General features: G+C 41.8%; 1 protein-coding gene across 2 annotated transcripts in view; it reads right to left on the minus strand.

Moving 5' to 3' along the window:
* xpo4 (exportin 4) overlaps positions 1 to 10,493 on the minus strand; it is a 78,262-nt gene extending 67,769 nt beyond the window's left edge. Inside the window, exons 1-4 of one of the 2 annotated variants that reach the window (XM_071536166.1) lie at positions 10,404 to 10,493; positions 5,384 to 5,489; positions 4,267 to 4,408; positions 2,453 to 2,591 (exon numbers count right to left, since the gene is read on the minus strand). In XM_071536166.1, the coding sequence (XP_071392267.1) occupies positions 2,453 to 2,591; positions 4,267 to 4,408; positions 5,384 to 5,489; positions 10,404 to 10,493 (477 nt within the window). The remainder of the gene's footprint in view (positions 1 to 2,452; positions 2,592 to 4,266; positions 4,409 to 5,383; positions 5,490 to 10,403) is intronic. The other variant, XM_071536167.1, reaches the window with a different exon arrangement.
* Positions 10,494 to 17,247: the final 6,754 nt, after the last annotated feature.

The raw sequence follows: 17,247 nt of genomic DNA on the forward strand, positions 1-17,247 counted from the left end.
ATCACCTGTTTTCCTACCAAGATGGCCATGTGGTGATGTAACAGAATACTATGAATATATAGGAACATAGAGGAACAGGAAATAAAATGGTCCAATCAGAGGGCCAAGGTAATCATATTCCCATCCCAATTATCTTTCCCCTCCGACACACCTGCACATACATACGTTTGTGCAAAGATTATCTTTTTAGAAACTCTTCTGTTTTTCCCCCATAACATCCTTTATGTTAAAACCATAAGGGTTACTCAAAGAGTTCTTAGCAATGAACACCAAAACTATACATCATTCAAAATGCAATTTGACAAATCTGACCCACTGGACAAACATATTTCAGCGAGGTCTAAACATATTTCAGCTAACAGGCCTTCTTCAAAACACATCTTCCTCTCTTCCAACCACAGGAACAAGCCTGCAGCTTCTTTCCCAGCAGCCTTTGTGCCATTCTGTTTTCAGACTGCGCTCTCTGTAATCGCAGCCTTGTCCCATGCCAAAGTCTGTAAACCAGAGCGCAGATCTGATCCAAAGAGCCACAAATACGATCAAAGCGCCGACACGATTCACGACAAGCCTTCATCTCCTGCTCTAAATGTGACTGAAATAAACTCTGTGATAGCAATGTGTCGTTTTTGAGCAACGTTTAAAAATCTCTTACCCCAATAAATAACTTTCATTCATCTGTTCCTCTATTTTGGGTAACTTCTGCGGATCTTTCACGGCTCTGTGACTTATTTTCAGCCTGTTTATGATTTCTGTGGCTCCTAGCACTGACCCAGATAAAGATGAGAACTGAACATGGGAACTTGGGACACTCTTTGTTTTGGAAGTAAGACACGATTTACTGCAACAGGCATGAAAGAGAGAGGTGAATAAAGTTGTCACGCCTCATCATCCTGCCTCAGTGGACTTGAGAGAAGCCCCGCCTCCCTGGACTATAGGGCTGAACAATTAATCAAAATTTTATCGAAATCGCAATATAGCCTGCTGCAATTTTCAAATCGCAGGAGGCGCAATATTTGTTAAAGGTGAAATGTGTGTCAAAATAGCATTTTAAATGAAATATTGTGGTGCTGCAGAGATGTCCTGGCCTACACATCATATTCTACAGACTTAAGAAAACATCTTTGTTTGGTACAGATCCCTGCAGAAATCACACCATAATCATTTTAGTCCGTTTTTCAATGAAAATGAGAATAATGATGTAAAAATTATCATTCCTTCTAATATCGCAAATCATATGCCAATTGCTATATCAGTCAAAATAATCGCAATTAGATATTTTTTCAAAATCGTTCAGCCCTACTGGACTACACAGCTAGTCTACACTGAGGTGTTTTACATTACATTCATCTTCTAGGCATTTAGCTGACACACTTATCCAGAGGGATTTACACTGAATGCAACAGTAAAATAAGGTTAAATTCCTCGATAACCAAAATTACAAGCAAAGGAGTGCAATGATCAAAGGGAAAATAAATGAAATAAGAGCTAAGGAGAGAGGTGGCAAGGTTTTTGAGAGCAGAAGGAATAAAATAGAGAGAATATTATTCACTACTACGACAAAAGGTGGAGACTCATTCAGTTATTTTGAATGGAGTGGGAAGGTCGTTCCCAATGGCAAACAAATGGTGTGACTGGTGCAAATTAAGCAGATCATGATTCAGAATTCGAGTCAAAACTACTGGCGGCCGATGTAGCTGTGGAGAGAAGTTAGTTCGACGCGACAATTGAAGGGTTTCATTCAAAACGCTGTACATCCATTTTGGAAATATGTAGCTGCCTGAAAGTCACCAGTCAATATTTCACGAACATCCTCAATCACACTAGGCTTGGGCGATATCAGGAATTGAATATCACAATGTTGTCCAGCCAAAATATCGCAATATACAATATTACCCTGGAGGGAGGGTCGTTTTTTTTCTTCCCCTTTTTCCGGGTTTTCTGTCTTCTTTTTTTCTTCTTCCAAATTACATCACATTTCTCTGCTATTAATAATAATAATAATTATTATTATTGTTGTTGCATGATTATTATTATTAATAGCAGAGAAATTTTATCTTACAAGTCCAGCAAAAACAATGGCCACTTGGTGAATATGGGCTGATTGTGGAAAAGGGAACCCACTTGAAATAAAATGACAAATTCTTCACTACAACTAAGATTTTTTTAGTTTTTCATTATCCTACCACTAGTAGATTACAGGTTTATAAGTTTAAAAGTTTGCACAATTGTGATCTAAGCAACACATGGTGCCCTGGCTGGGTGTGAAAATATTGCGATATTCGATATTATCAAATATCGGCCCAAGCCTAAATCGCACACCTGTTTAACAAGCAAAGGTGTCAAGACGACTCATAACTTTAACAGCGACCCATAACGTGATTTCCCTCCCAATGTTGGCCATCTTGTTTTAGAATGAAACTCTTCAATTCCTTTTTCAGCACCACTCTCTCACCACTGTGGGGTTTCCGCTGCTGATGAGCTGTCCGACCTCGTGGAAGATTCCTTTACAGTTGATGGATTTGTCCAGCGAGCCTCTCTTCACGATGACGGCCACGGCCAGCAGGATCTGCTCCCGGACATACTTCTGCAGGCTGGAGGAGACAGGGGAGGCGTTCGGTCATTCAGCTGGTGCTCGGATCCAGAGAGACTTAACAAAGAGTATAGCGGGTTTAAGGTTCAGCGTCAACATCGTCACAGCATCAGCCGTGTCAGGGAGGGGGAATAACAGAAAAACAAAGTGAAGGAACAGTGTCGTGTCTGACGGTGTGATCGCACCTACTGTTTGTTTTCTTTGGTCTGAACCAGAGTGGAAAAGGTTACTTTGTTGCATTTTTGTGTTTGGTTCGTTTAGGGTCACACTGACCAGTTACAAGTGAACCAGAGCTTGTAAACAAAAGTCACATGACTCACTAGTAGCTCCTTTATTGGACAGAGTTTTGGTGACCTGTCATCCTGCAGGTGTAGTTCCTGAAACTTTAGCTAAGCATGATGGACTTGTCTGTCTCTTCTTCTGTGGTGTTCATACCAGTTAAGAACACATGAAGAAATAGCTGAATATGAGCCAGACATTTTGTTCTGCTAGGCTTTCCAAGTATGAGGAATTGCTTGCTATCAGATGTTAATTTACCCATAATCCCTTGCATTTTGTGGTGGTTTCCTGTAGTCGGTTGGATTAATGAACCGCACTGCAGTTCTCTTGTTAGAGGACTGAGACTCTCGGTGCCATTATTTGGTGCCAGCAGAGTTCAAAGGTCATTGTTCTCACCTGGACAAACCAACTGAACTGAAGGAGGAAACACTGCAGAGTTTGAATAAATGCTCTGAACATGCTGGGTGTGAACGCACACTGATTTACATTATAGGCATTTAGCTAATTCTTGTATTGAGCTCATCAAAAGGACTGTAATATGTGGGGGTTTAATAGGGTTGCTGATTAACACCAATAACTCAATGATTACTTTGCCATTTGCTGAGATTTCTGGCTTTCAAAACTCACTTTCTAGCCCAAACTCTGTTTTGGAACAAAAACAAGGACAGTGCTACAAGACATTTCAGCTATGAAGGCTAAAAAGCCTCTTTCTCAAGCCAAAAAAGCAATTGAGAAAGCAGTGTTTTTCCTACAGTATTTAGCATCTTGCTGGAGAACACTCTGCTAGAGACTGTTGTAGGAGGAGATGTTGTGATTCCTACTATTCAGCCAGCCAATAGCCAGCTAGCCAATAGGCATGGGACGATATGAAAATTTCATGTCACGATTATCCTGGCCAAAATAATTGCGATTCACGATATTATCCCAATAATCATCAAAATATGCTTAAAACTCTTAAAATGCCTTTTAAACGTACTGGAATCACTTTAGCTTACATTTTGTTAAGAAACAAATATTTTTATTGCATCATAGGACACATATCTTTTTTTTGTGAGCATCCTTTTTAGTGAAAAACAAACAAGGACAGATTCAGACTCTCGCTAACACCTAACCCTATCAACCTGATATCCAAGCATTCACATGGTTCAAAATAAATCAGGAAATCAATAGGACTGTACGTTAGTGAGCTAGACAGCTTTTTCAAGTCACTCGTGAGGATATTCACGCTCATGTGAGGATATTCACGATTATCCCGATAATGGAAATTCACCAAGATAAAATTATCTTGAGTGTTTTTATCACGATAAAAGATAAAATCTTATATCCTCCCATCCCTAGTCACCAACAGATAAAAGGTCAGACAAGCCCTCTCTCCTCTCTCCCTCTTCCCTTCTTACTTGGGTCTCTGTAAGACGTAGGTGAGCAGGAATGTTCGGAGAGACTCGATGCTGGTCTTCTCCAGCAGGATCCACTCCCGCACCACGGCCTCCATGATGGCTGTGGCCGCCTGGAACAGCACATAGTCCACTTTACTGGTCTCTGGAGAGGAGGGGAGAGAGAGAGGGGGAGGGGAAGAGAGAGGGAGAGGAGAGAGGGAGGGAGGGAGGGAGGAGAGGAGAGGAGAGGAGAGAGGGGGAGGGAGGAGAGGACAGAGGGGGAGGGAGGAGAGGAGAGGAGGAGAGGAGGAGAGGAGGAAAGAAGAGAGGAGAGGAGGAGGGAGGAGAGGAGAGGGGGAGGAGAGGAGAGAGGGGAAGAGAGGAGAGGAGAGGAGAGAGGAGAGGAGAGGAGAGAGGGGGAGGGAGGAGAGGACAGAGGGGGGAGGGAGGAGAGGAGAGGAGAGGAGAGGAGAGGGGGAGGGAGGAGAGGAAAGGAGGAGGAGAGGAGAGAGGGGAAGAGAGGAGAGGAGAGGAGAGGAGAGAGAGGAGAGGGGGAGGGAGGGAGGAGAGGAGAGGAGAGAGGGGAGGACAGAGGGGGGAGGGAGGAGAGGAGAGGAGAGGGGGAGGGAGGGAGGAGAGGAGGAGGAGAGGAGATAAGGGGGAGGGAGGAGAGGAGATAAGGGGGAGGGAGGAGAGGAGGGGGGAGGGAGGAAACGAGAGGAAAAGAGAGGAGAGAGGAGAGGAGAGAGGGGAAGGGAGGGAGAGAGAAAGGTGGGAGGAGGGGAGGAAGGACAGAAAGGGGAGAGAGAGGAAGGAAGATGAGGAGGGGAGGAAAGCAGGAGGATCGAAAGGGGAGAGGGAGGTGTAAAAATAAAGAGAAAATGGGGGGGGAAGTAGGAAAATTATACAAGGCAAGGAGTTAGGAGAGGAAGCGAGATAAGGGAGAAACCAGAGGATGTGATGAGGTGAGAAGAGGAGGAGAAAGAAAGATGGTGGGAGAGAAGAGAAGAGTGAGTCTAATTTAATTCATTCTTTTAATGAAGGTTTTAATGAAGAAGTTGTATGTGAATGCAGTTAGAGGTAGAATTGGAACTTGAACGTGGGAAAGTGGAACATCTTGGATCAGAAGCTGTGTTACCTAAGATGTGCTTGCAGATGGCGAAGGGGGATTTGGACTTCCTGAAGGAGAGGAATATGTGCTCAGCATGCTGCCTCTGTTCTGTGCTGACCATGGACGGCGGTGCCTGGAAACACACACACACACACACACACACACTTGTCATTTATAGACAAGGCTTCATTTTAAACTATGTAATTAATTGCTTAAGAGAGAGGTCCAAAATGGATTTCGAAACAAGGTGTTTTTGAGCTGCAGGTAATCTTTGGTCCATGAATCAAGTACAGTATTGGTGAAAACCTTTCATCAAAATCTTTTAACAAAATCACTTTTCTTTAAACAATTTTAAAGTTCTAAAAAATTTATGACATGAAAAATGATATTAATCTAAATATTATATTAAATCTATTATATATATATTAATATATATTAATTAAATCGCAATTTGCCAAAAAAAAATTCGATTCGATTTTTTGTCAATATCTGTCAGCCCTAGCAACATTTTCAATAAAATGAATAGTGTGTGGCTTCTACGCTTCATTTTTACATCCATTCATTTTCAAAAACTTTCAGGGCCTTATTTTATTTTTCAAAGATGGACAAGCTTTCAAGGATTTTCAAGAGGATTTTCCTTCTTGAAGGATTTTCCCTGAGAAAAGTAAAGATGGCAGGCATGACCACAGGCACGTTCACCCTCAACACACACGAATACACCTTCACCATGGCGGAAAAAAAATGCTAAGCACTGCCACACTATCAAAGAAAAACATAAAGACTATGTATGGTAATCATTCACAGCATACAGTAAACACACAGTCAATTAGAACTACATAAAGCCAAAGCCATAAGGAATATTACTATCACTCCCTCATGGGGCTGGGCGATAATTCAATATTATCATTTATCATCTTTCAGTGGAATCATATTGTGATGATATGAAGATATTTTAATATCGTGACACACATTTCTGCTGTCTAAATTGATGATGACAAGCAAATTTTACTTAAAAACTCTGATAAAATGAGGTATGGTAGGAAGATTATTTGAATATTTCTGTTCACACCTACATCACACCTAACATTACCATTCGGTTCAATGAGATGAACATTCATTTGATTACTTAACGTGAGTCTGCATACATGAACCTTATCGTGATATATAATGATATCGAGAAAAATCCATATCACCCGGCCCTACTCCCTCACACTGTCACAGAAGCACAAACAGCCAATAACAGAAAACCCTCCACAATTAAAACAAGGCAGTACACTTCTAACACCCGCACACTGTCAATAAAACTGAGAGAGCACAAGGGGCACACGCACTGCAGACACACACACACATGTACAGAAACACACACACACACACACAGACATTTTATTAAGGAGTGTCGCCATAATACAGCTCAGCAGGAAAGTCACATTCCAGGCCTAATTGCAGTAAAAGCAGCTCTGTGGCTGAAGGCAGCAGGGAGAGAAAGACCCTTTTATCTGAGACCAGACCGCACCGACACACACACACACACACACACACACACACACGCTAGACTAGGCTCTTCTCAGAAACACAAACACACACCAAGACATGCAATATGCTAGATTCTACTTAGAGACACACAACACACACCAAGACACACACACCAAGATTTCTCTACCCAGTTAACACACACACCAAGACTTCGCTACCCAGTTAACACACACCAAGACAAACACACACACACACAACACCAAAACTTCTCTACCCAGTTAAACACAGACCAAGACACACACACACACACAAAACACCAAGACTTCTCTACCCAGTTAACACACACCAAGACACACACACACACCAAGACTTCGCTACCCAGTTAACACACACCAAGACACACACACAACACACCAAAACTTCTCTACCCAGTTAAACACAGACCAAGACACACACACATACACACACAACACACACGACTTCTCTACCCAGTTAAACACACACACAAAACACCAAGATTCTAACACACACAAAACACACTAACACGTGATATACCATGTTCTCCTTAGAGACACAAACACACACACAACATGACATGCGATATACCATGTTCTCCTATGAGACACACATACACACCAAGAACACACACACACATACACATACCCATACCAAGACAGGCAATATACTAGGTTCTCGTTTGACACACAACACAATATTCCATGGTTCTTACAAGCACACACACACACACAAAATACTGTTTCTCATAGACAAAAATACATCGACACACACACACACACAGCTGTAGGATTCACTTCAACTCCTAGGAACAAAAATGAAATCTGTAGATGAATACACACCAGTCAGTCTGACAGACACAACACCCAGGAAACAAAGAGGCACTACAGCTGCCTCATGTCCCGCCACAATCACCATATATTAAACAGAACCAGATATGCTAATGAGGTCATTCATTAAGATAATGCTTTAGCTAGCAAAAATCTGTGTCAACATACTTCACATAACACATGGGTATTAATTAATACCATGTACACATGGGTACATGGTATTAATATGAACTGTGTGTCTTAAAGCATTAAGACGTTACAGTAGTTTCAAGATTAGCAGTTTATCCTCATTAATATGTAAATGTATGCAGCAAGTTCATCCAAAATCTAATCAGGTCATCTGCTCTATAGGGGGAACCTGTAGTGTCAGTATGAAGTTTCTATCACGGAGGCTATTGTTCTACACACACACACACAGACACACAGACAGACAGACAGACAGACAAAGACACAGACGTCCACATGACAACAAAATGACATAAAAGGACATAAAAACAAACAAACAAACAGACCATTTCCAAACTACAACAACATTATAACCGCAGGGCAGGAAACTTTTCTGTCCCTCACACACTTTCACCGTTTCACCAGCCAACACATTTTTACAACTGGACTTATAAACAATAGTTGAAACTACAAACTTCAGCTGGAGCTAACTACACCAGCTGCTGGGTGTATAGCAGCATTGCTCATAGTCATAGGAGAGTTATTTGAACTGAACTAACCTAACCCAGGCCTGTCTGCCAAGCACCTGTTGAGTCAGAGTGAGTAACATGACAAACTGCGTAGAGAGTAATCTACAAAACCATACAGCTCCTGTAATAACTAGGCTTTTTCATTGTAAAAACACTTCAGCAGCAATCATGTTGAAAACGGGGCTATTATAGCAAAAACAACCAGAAAACAGCATCCTAAACAGTAGAAAAGTATAAAATATTACCCTGATGTTGGATCAATTAAGCCGTCACAGCAACCAACAACAAGAAGATGCAAAAACACACTTCAGTGTCTGGACCGCATCTTATCTGTAACATGCTGAAACTCTCATGTAGCATGCTGATATTTTTGCGTACCAAATGATACAGAATAAAACAAAAGTAATTAGTAATTACTTAATAGCAAGTAGTGTGGATAGTACTTAGTCTTAGAATGATGTATGTATTTTTTCACATTTTGGGCACAGCGCACATGTTCACTATCCAACAGGTGTTTGAATTTTTATTGAATTTTATCTCATAAAGTCTGTTGTTGGATTTTTGTTGCTGGAGCGCCAAAGACAATTTTCCATTGCATGTAATGTAGTGGACAATAGAGATTTATCTATCCATCTATCTCTATACTCGGGACAGAGAGTCAACCATTCAATTTTATGACACAAATTAGTAGAAACTCTGGGTAACTAACAGCAGAAACCAGGCAAACGCTGGTGGATGTTTGCTACAGCTGCCTGGTTAGATAGTCTACTCTGTGAAAATAATGCAAATGGCTGCTGAACATGGATATTGGTGGATAGACCAACCAATGAGTCCAGTAGGCAAAAAAGTTCATTTCCTGCCCTGTTATTAGGAAAAGCATGCAACATCATGAAATCGAATCATTTCATCAGATACCCTGTAATCAATTCAAACTGTAATGAGCAAACTAGGATAAAGGCGGAGCTGACAAGCCTTTAATAAGATCAGCTTTAATAAGTTAAATGAAATGTCTCATTCTTGAAACAGAGCACCCCTTGTACCCCCATGAATAGAGAAGCTTGCTGCCTAACGTATGACCATAAACCCTCATGTAATCAAATAATAGCCAATATCAGAGCTAACAGGGAATCAGTGTCCACCACTGCTGCTGCTGAGCATAGAGTTAAAAACACAAGGCAAAGCAAAATGGCAGAAAACAAGAGCAGGCTTCTAGCTAGCTGGTTATCCCACACAGACTCCTGACTCTCCACATGGTTAGCCAGCTGTCCTGGGCAGCGTTAGCTCGGTCTGCTCGGTCTCATGTGTCCCGGTGTGTGTTCAGGTGCCATGCCGTTGTTCCGACGGCCCGTTAACGTTATTTTGAAACTCCATGCCTGGCTCTATCCACAACCGTGGCTTCTGACAGCCTTGACCGTAAGCTTGCTCTAACCCTAACCTCAGCTTTCGGTCCAGTGGGTGGACATTTTTCGGACTACTGGAGCTTCGGAATAATGTGCCGTCGGAACAATGGGCAGTCCCCGGCAGGGCAGGAGGGAAATACAGGCAGACAGGAGAAGGGGAAAGAGTGTTTTAGTGGAGGGACAGAGCGAGCTAAAGCTACAGCATGGGAGAATCAACAGCGTGCAGCTCAGCCACGGCAGCGAGATGCTCCAACTGTCTCCACACACAGAGAGAGAGAGAGTACAATAAAACTTGATGTAACCGTCGGAATTGGCAACGAAACGAAACGTAAACACAACCGGGAACTTTGTGGGAAAGTGTCACACATGGTGGGGTTTAGGTGGAGGAGAGGTGAGGAAGAGGAGGAGGAGGAGGAGAAGGGGGGGGGATAACGTTGCGATGATGACTGGATTTTTTGCGGGATGGGAGACAGGCAAGGCACTGCGCCACGCATCGCTCGCATATCCTTCCCCAGCGGTAAGATATAATAAAAACAGACGGAAACAAGCAGTCGCAGGCGGCCCGAACTCCACCCGAAACAAAGTTAGACACACGTACCGTCCCCCGGGATAGAAACAACGGCGAATTTCTCACCATTAAAACTTTGGCAGCGCTTTCCAGCTGTGTGATCACTTCTGGTGCACCGACCGCCGCCATCATCGTCCCTCTCCAATGACGCGCCATGCGCTCTGCATTGTGGGATACAGCGGTACCCGGCTAATGGGTTCATGGAGACGACAGTGTGGTTATGTAATCCAGAGAGAGAGAGTGATAAAACATTGACTCAGCTGTCAAACTGACCTGCCTTTGAAGTCTTGGTTGTTTAAACTGCGTCTGGAAATATGAAAATATACACGAGGAATGGATAATCGTATAAAAAGTGCCATAAAAAGTTTTGGTGCGCTTGTGTTTTTGTTGTTTTTTTTGGTGCAAATATGCCTGTATGCTGTGAAGTGTAATGTCTTTTTCTTTAGTGTTTCCATGTGAAAACCTATCTATCTATCTATCTAATCACTAATATCAAAAGAAAAAATGTCCAAAAAACACACTGTAGATCCCAAATTGCTGTTCAGTGATATAGGTTCTTAAACTGGGGTCTGGGGACCTCCAGGGGGGCTTGAAAGGCTTCCTGGGGGTCTCCCAAGCAAAACTGGGATAGTTTCATTTCATTTTAATTTACTTGATATTATCCCAGAAGAATGACTATTCTAATCATCAGGTTTCCCTCTCAGACTGTAATCTCTTCAGGTACTGCGCTCAAATTCAGGTTTCAGCTTTATTTATATTTATTAAGTCATACCTGATAATAATGATAATAACATGATAATGCTTTTATTGTAAAAAATTGTAAAAATGTGGTGTGTCCAAACTTTTGACTGGTAGTGTAGATTTATGTCAGCCTAAAAAAGTTGGATAAACTTTGATTTGCAGAAAAAAAGGAGAGTTAATTGAGTTTAGGGTTTACTCTGCAACTTGAGGCTCTTCAAAGTTAACCAGGGACGAGCCTCCATAGAAATTCCAAAGTAATATGTGACCTAACTCACTGTGTAACTGGCTGAATATTTTATATAGGCCTAAATAAAAAAAAAACTTTGTCATTTATAAATGACAATAGAGCCCAGCTGCTGTATCCACCATTCATATATCACACGCAGAGGATGTCTTCATGAAATAAAGCACGAGTCAAAGCCGGTTAATTTAATTTATACATATATTTTACACATAAGGACAGTGAAAGCATTTTTACAAATTCTCAGTTCATACATAAATGTAAAAAAGAGATATAGCTGTCCAAATTACATCATCTATAATACTGCGTAGACATGGATGTTTGAACATTAGCACGAGGGAAATGAAAAAAACAAAAAGAGAAGATACAAAAAATATGTATATCTGTATAAATATAAATTCAAGAGTAACAGACTTGTATCATACATTAAGGAGCGTCAAAGACAGCAGACGCCCCCTAGGGTGAAAATACAGAATGAAGAGGATACACGAGTAAGAAAGTCCCATCAGGAAATCAGACTGAAGGACATCAAGTCAGTCACAGATTGTCAGTCACCGCTCTCTCTCAGCTGGGAAACACACACAGGAGAGTAGAAACACACACACACACACACACAGGAGAGTAGAAACACACACACACAGGAGAGTAGAAACACACACAGGAGAGTAGAAACACACACACACAGGAGAGTAGAAACACACACAGGAGAGTAGAAACACACACACAGGAGAGTAGAAACACACACAGGAGAGTAGAAACACACACACAGGAGAGTTGAAACACACACAGGAGAGTAGAAACACACACACAGGAGAGTAGAAACACACACACAGGAGAGTAGAAACACACACACAGGAGAGTAGAAACACACACACAGGAGAGTAGAAACACACACAGGAGAGTAGAAACACACACAGGAAAGTAGAAACACACACAGGAGAGTAGAAACACACGCACAGGAGAGTAGAAACACACACAGGAGAATAGAAACACACGCACAGGAGAGTAGAAACACACACACAGGAGAGTAGAAACACACACAGGAGAGTAGAAACACACACACAGGAGAGTAGAAACACACACAGGAGAGTAGAAACACACACACAGGAGAGTAGAAACACACACACAGGAGAGTAGAAACACACACAGGAGAGTAGAAACACACACACAGGAGAGTAGAAACACACACACAGGAGAGTAGAAACACACACAGGAGAGTAGAAACACACACAGGAGAGTAGAAACACACACAGGAGAGTAGAAACACACACACAGGAGAGTAGAAACACACACACAGGAGAGTAGAAACACACACACAGGAGAGTAGAAACACACACACAGGAGAGTAGAAACACACACACAGGAGAGTAGAAACACACACAGGAGAGTAGAAACACACACAGGAAAGTAGAAACACACACAGGAGAGTAGAAACACACGCACAGGAGAGTAGAAACACACACAGGAGAATAGAAACACACGCACAGGAGAGTAGAAACACACACACAGGAGAGTAGAAACACACACAGGAGAGTAGAAACACACACACAGGAGAGTAGAAACACACACAGGAGAGTAGAAACACACACACAGGAGAGTAGAAACACACACACAGGAGAGTAGAAACACACACAGGAGAGTAGAAACACACACACAGGAGAGTAGAAACACACACACAGGAGAGTAGAAACACACACAGGAGAGTAGAAACACACACAGGAGAGTAGAAACACACACAGGAGAGTAGAAACACACACAGGAGAGTAGAAACACACACACAGGAGAGTAGAAACACACACAGGAGAGTAGAAACACACACACAGGAGAGTAGAAACACACACAGGAGAGTAGAAACACACACAGGAGAGTAGAAACACACACACAGGAGAGTAGAAACACACACACAGGAGAGTAGAAACACACACAGGAGAGTAGAAACACACACACACAGGAGAGTAGAAACACACACACACAGGAGAGTAGAAACACACACAGGAGAGTAGAAACACACACAGGAGAGTAGAAACACACACACACAGGAGAGTAGAAACACACACAGGAGAGTAGAAACACACACACACAGGAGAGTAGAAACACACACAGGAGAGTAGAAACACACACAGGAGAGTAGAAACACACACAGGAGGCGGCTCACACACTGCAGAGAGTCTCCATAAAGCTTTTTGTCACTGAGGATCGTCCCGGAGGTTTGACTGGGCAGCGAACAGGAGGCACCGGCTGCGTTTACATGCACAGGCAATGATCAATAATCATCAATAATCATCAATAATCATTAGGGATGGGCAGTAACCAAGGGGGGAAGCAACTAATTACATTTACTCATGTTTCTGTAATTGAGCAGCTATTTTGTGCTTTTTTGAGTATTTTTCAATAACTTTACATTTACTAAGTTAAGGATGTTTTTACTGAAGTATTGTACCTTCTTAAATCCCATCCATCACAGAACAGATTTTGTGTCTCCATCAGCAACAGAAACTGGATCAACGCAAACTGACAAACAAAAAAAAACAAACCCTTCCATCTCATAAAACCTGCAACTTTCAAAGACACACGAGTGTAAACAAGGCGCGGCGGTGAAAACCCTGTTTCCTTCTTCTAAGACTGGAATTTATTCATTTTGAAGAATTTGTGACAGCTGAGGATTATGAGCAAAGCATTTTTGAACTTTTGAAAACCTTTGAACAGTCTCTTCCCTGCGTTACGTCTCACCCCAACGCCCTGTTTCAACCAGAAATATGATGAATTACACAAGAAAAACACCATCCTTGTGACTTTAAAGGGAAAATCCAGACAGTTTTCCTGACAGTTTTATATCAACAATCTGACGCTCGGTGCATTCTAGGAGTTATTTTTCAGATGAAGCGTTGCAATTTACTTTTTTGGCGAACCCACTTTCCCTCAACCTGCCTCGTCTACTTCTACTTCATCCATTCCTACATTTCCCAGAATGCCTTTCAACAACCCCAAGAGAACGGGGTGTGAACTTGTTGCATTCAGCGGTGGGTTATATATGTGTAGAGAGAGAGACAGTTTTCCCAGTTGAGAAAAAAATGAGTCACTCCCCCTCATTCAAACCCCAGCCTGTCTCTCTCCTGCTCCTGTGGGTGGAGAAACTGGTCTCTCTCCTCTTCTACGATGGGTTTCTCCCTGTATGATTGTCGAACGTCTCTCGGTGCAAAAATGGCGGCTCTAGAAAGAAGCCCCTCGCTCTTTCAATTCTGAGGGAGTTAAGGTGAAATTTTCCCTTAAAAACTGAATCCTCTGTGCATGTAAACGTAGCCGGAGTCGCTGCTGCTACAGGATGAGTGTGAAAAACAGAATCTGCGCTCAGTCAGCTTCCCCTGGGTTAATACCAGACTGTGAGAACAAGATGAAAACAGGGAAGTCAGGATTAAGTTTGTGCTGCCGCCCGACTTCGAAGACACAAGGCACACTGAGTAAGAAACAAACTTTCAATACATTGTGAAGCAAAGAAAAACATCGAGTGTAACGAGTAGAGTTGTTCCGATACCGATACCAGTATGGGAAATGCCTCTGATACAGCCTAAAATGCTGGATCGGGTATCGGCGAGTACGCGAGTCTATGCACCGATCCGATATCACGTAATTTATTCAACAAAAATAAAAAAAAATCTACTTTAAAGTAGTTTCATCCAGATAAAACAGCCGTTTTCCTGCACTTTAACAATTTATTAAAGGAATTGTTATTTATTCCTAGATTTATTTAGTTTTTAACTTGCTGTTGCACTACTGTTTTATACTGTTACTGTACCATTTAAAATTTTAAATGTCTTTTATTTTACTAAATTGTGACTGCACTTTAACAGTTTTTTAAAGGAATTGTTATTTTTTCCTAGATTTATTTATTTATGTTCTTTTTCAGTCATGACTGACAGTCAAACTAGATAATAAAAGAAAGTTCTATGGCATTCATTCTCTGTATGTATTTGTTCATGTTTTACAAAAGGTTTAACCTGAGCTAGGCCATACAACAATGATAGCAATCATATCACATCCATACAGGGTTAGTAGTATCTGGTATCGGATCGGTACTCGGTATCGGCCGATGCGCAAGTTCAGGTATCGGAATCGGTATCGGGAAGGAAAAAACGGTATCGGAACATCTCTAGTAACGAGTCTGACCAACACATACGATCATTTATCTTCCCACCAGTTACATCGTCTTGAATGAGAGAATCAATGGCAACCAATGGCAGAAGAAGTGAAAGTCAAACAGGGAATACTGTTGGCACAGTTTGGTGTAAAGTGACCGATCGGTTCAGTCTGGTTTGCTGATTGTCGATAAGCGAAGAAGAAGAAGGTACTGGGCGACGAGCGTCGAACATGGCACAGGCTCGAGGCACGAGTACACACTTTAACAACGTCCAAATAAACTTGTGGTCATTTCGGATAAATAATAAAAAACAAATAAAAAAAAATGTACCAAACACTAACTCTTTGTCAAATTTTGTCTGGTAAAATAGAGAAAAGCTATTCATTCATAATCAAATTACGTTTCATGAAGCCGACGCTGCCTCGCTCTTCTCCTTTCTGTCTGTTCCTTCTCTCTCTCTCTCTCTCTCTCCTTCTCCTCCTCCTCCTCTCCTGCAGTCAGGACCAGCCCGCCTGCAGGAGGAGAAGAGCCTCCATCCATACTCTGAACACTGATCATCATCTTCATCTTCATCATCATCATCATCATCACACTCCAACATTCAACTAGAAAGGCACACTAATTCCCAAACCCAAACACACTTTGCAAAAAATTAAACCAACACTTCTTTAAGCCACAATAAAAGAAAAACAGGTACACATGTAATAACGATAATAATAATAATAATAATAATAATAATAATGTAAATAATATTAACCACAATAATAAGCAGCATGGAGTCATGTTGTAACTGAAAAGGAAAAATAATAATGTATATTTATATATATAAACCAATATATTTGTACATAGCGCGTTTCAGTACTAAACGTTCAAAAGGATATTAAGTGTTTAGGAAAATATAATGTATTTTTCTGTATTGCACATAGTCATACTATCACATGTTTTTCTGCAGTAAAGAACACGTATGAACACGTATGTTTCCATGACCGCCTCCAGAAGAGTAGAAGAGGCTGGGCAATTTGTGACAGGTGTGTGTGTTCACCCCGTGTGGGACCGATGCTCGCGGGACAGCTGTAATACTGTGCATTCTAGTGTGTGTGTGCGTGTGTGTGTGTGTGTTGAGGTCTTTTTTTTTTTTTTTTTGGTGGCGAGCTTTGAAATGGTGGGTCAGGATGGAGAACGGGTAACAGGAAGCATTTTGTGAACACAGCGGTATCTGTAACAACGACCTCCAAAGAAGAAGAAGAAGAAGAAGAAAGGTCAGTCTGCGTCTTCACAGCTGGACAAAACAAAACAAAACAAAATGTCACACTGAACAAGAACTCGTCACAAAACGAAGGGAAAGTGGACGAACCAAACCATATTGATTCTGACTCTCAAAATCTGATTCACTGCAAACGCAGACTTTGAAATGAAACGTACGGCTAAAAAAAAAAACTGATTACAAAAATTGAACGCTGCTGATTTTTTTTGAAAGGGACACACACACTTCCTCACACCACAAGATGGCGCTAATCATTGTTTCTCCGTGGGCTGAATAAATGGAAGAGGAATCAGAGGAGAACTGTTAGTCTGTCAAGTCTGAACCGACTTGTTGAAACCTCAATACGGACACTGAAAGCGAATCTGCAGAGACAACGCTGTCTTCACCCTCCATGATGGCACTATACTGAATACAAGTGTGTGTGTGTGTGTGTGTGTGGGCGTGTTCCGTAGCTTATTTCGCAAACAGCTGTGAAAGAGGCGTTAACATCTGTTCAGTCCCCTCTGCGCTCGAGCCGTGAGTTCCCTCC

This window comes from Centroberyx affinis, unplaced genomic scaffold, assembly GCF_046629955.1.
Source record: "Centroberyx affinis isolate AG114_WGS23_722 - 3 ecotype Tasmania unplaced genomic scaffold, CSIRO-AGI_Caff_v1 ptg002837l_1, whole genome shotgun sequence".
NCBI classification, from domain to species: Eukaryota; Metazoa; Chordata; class Actinopteri; order Beryciformes; family Berycidae; genus Centroberyx; species Centroberyx affinis.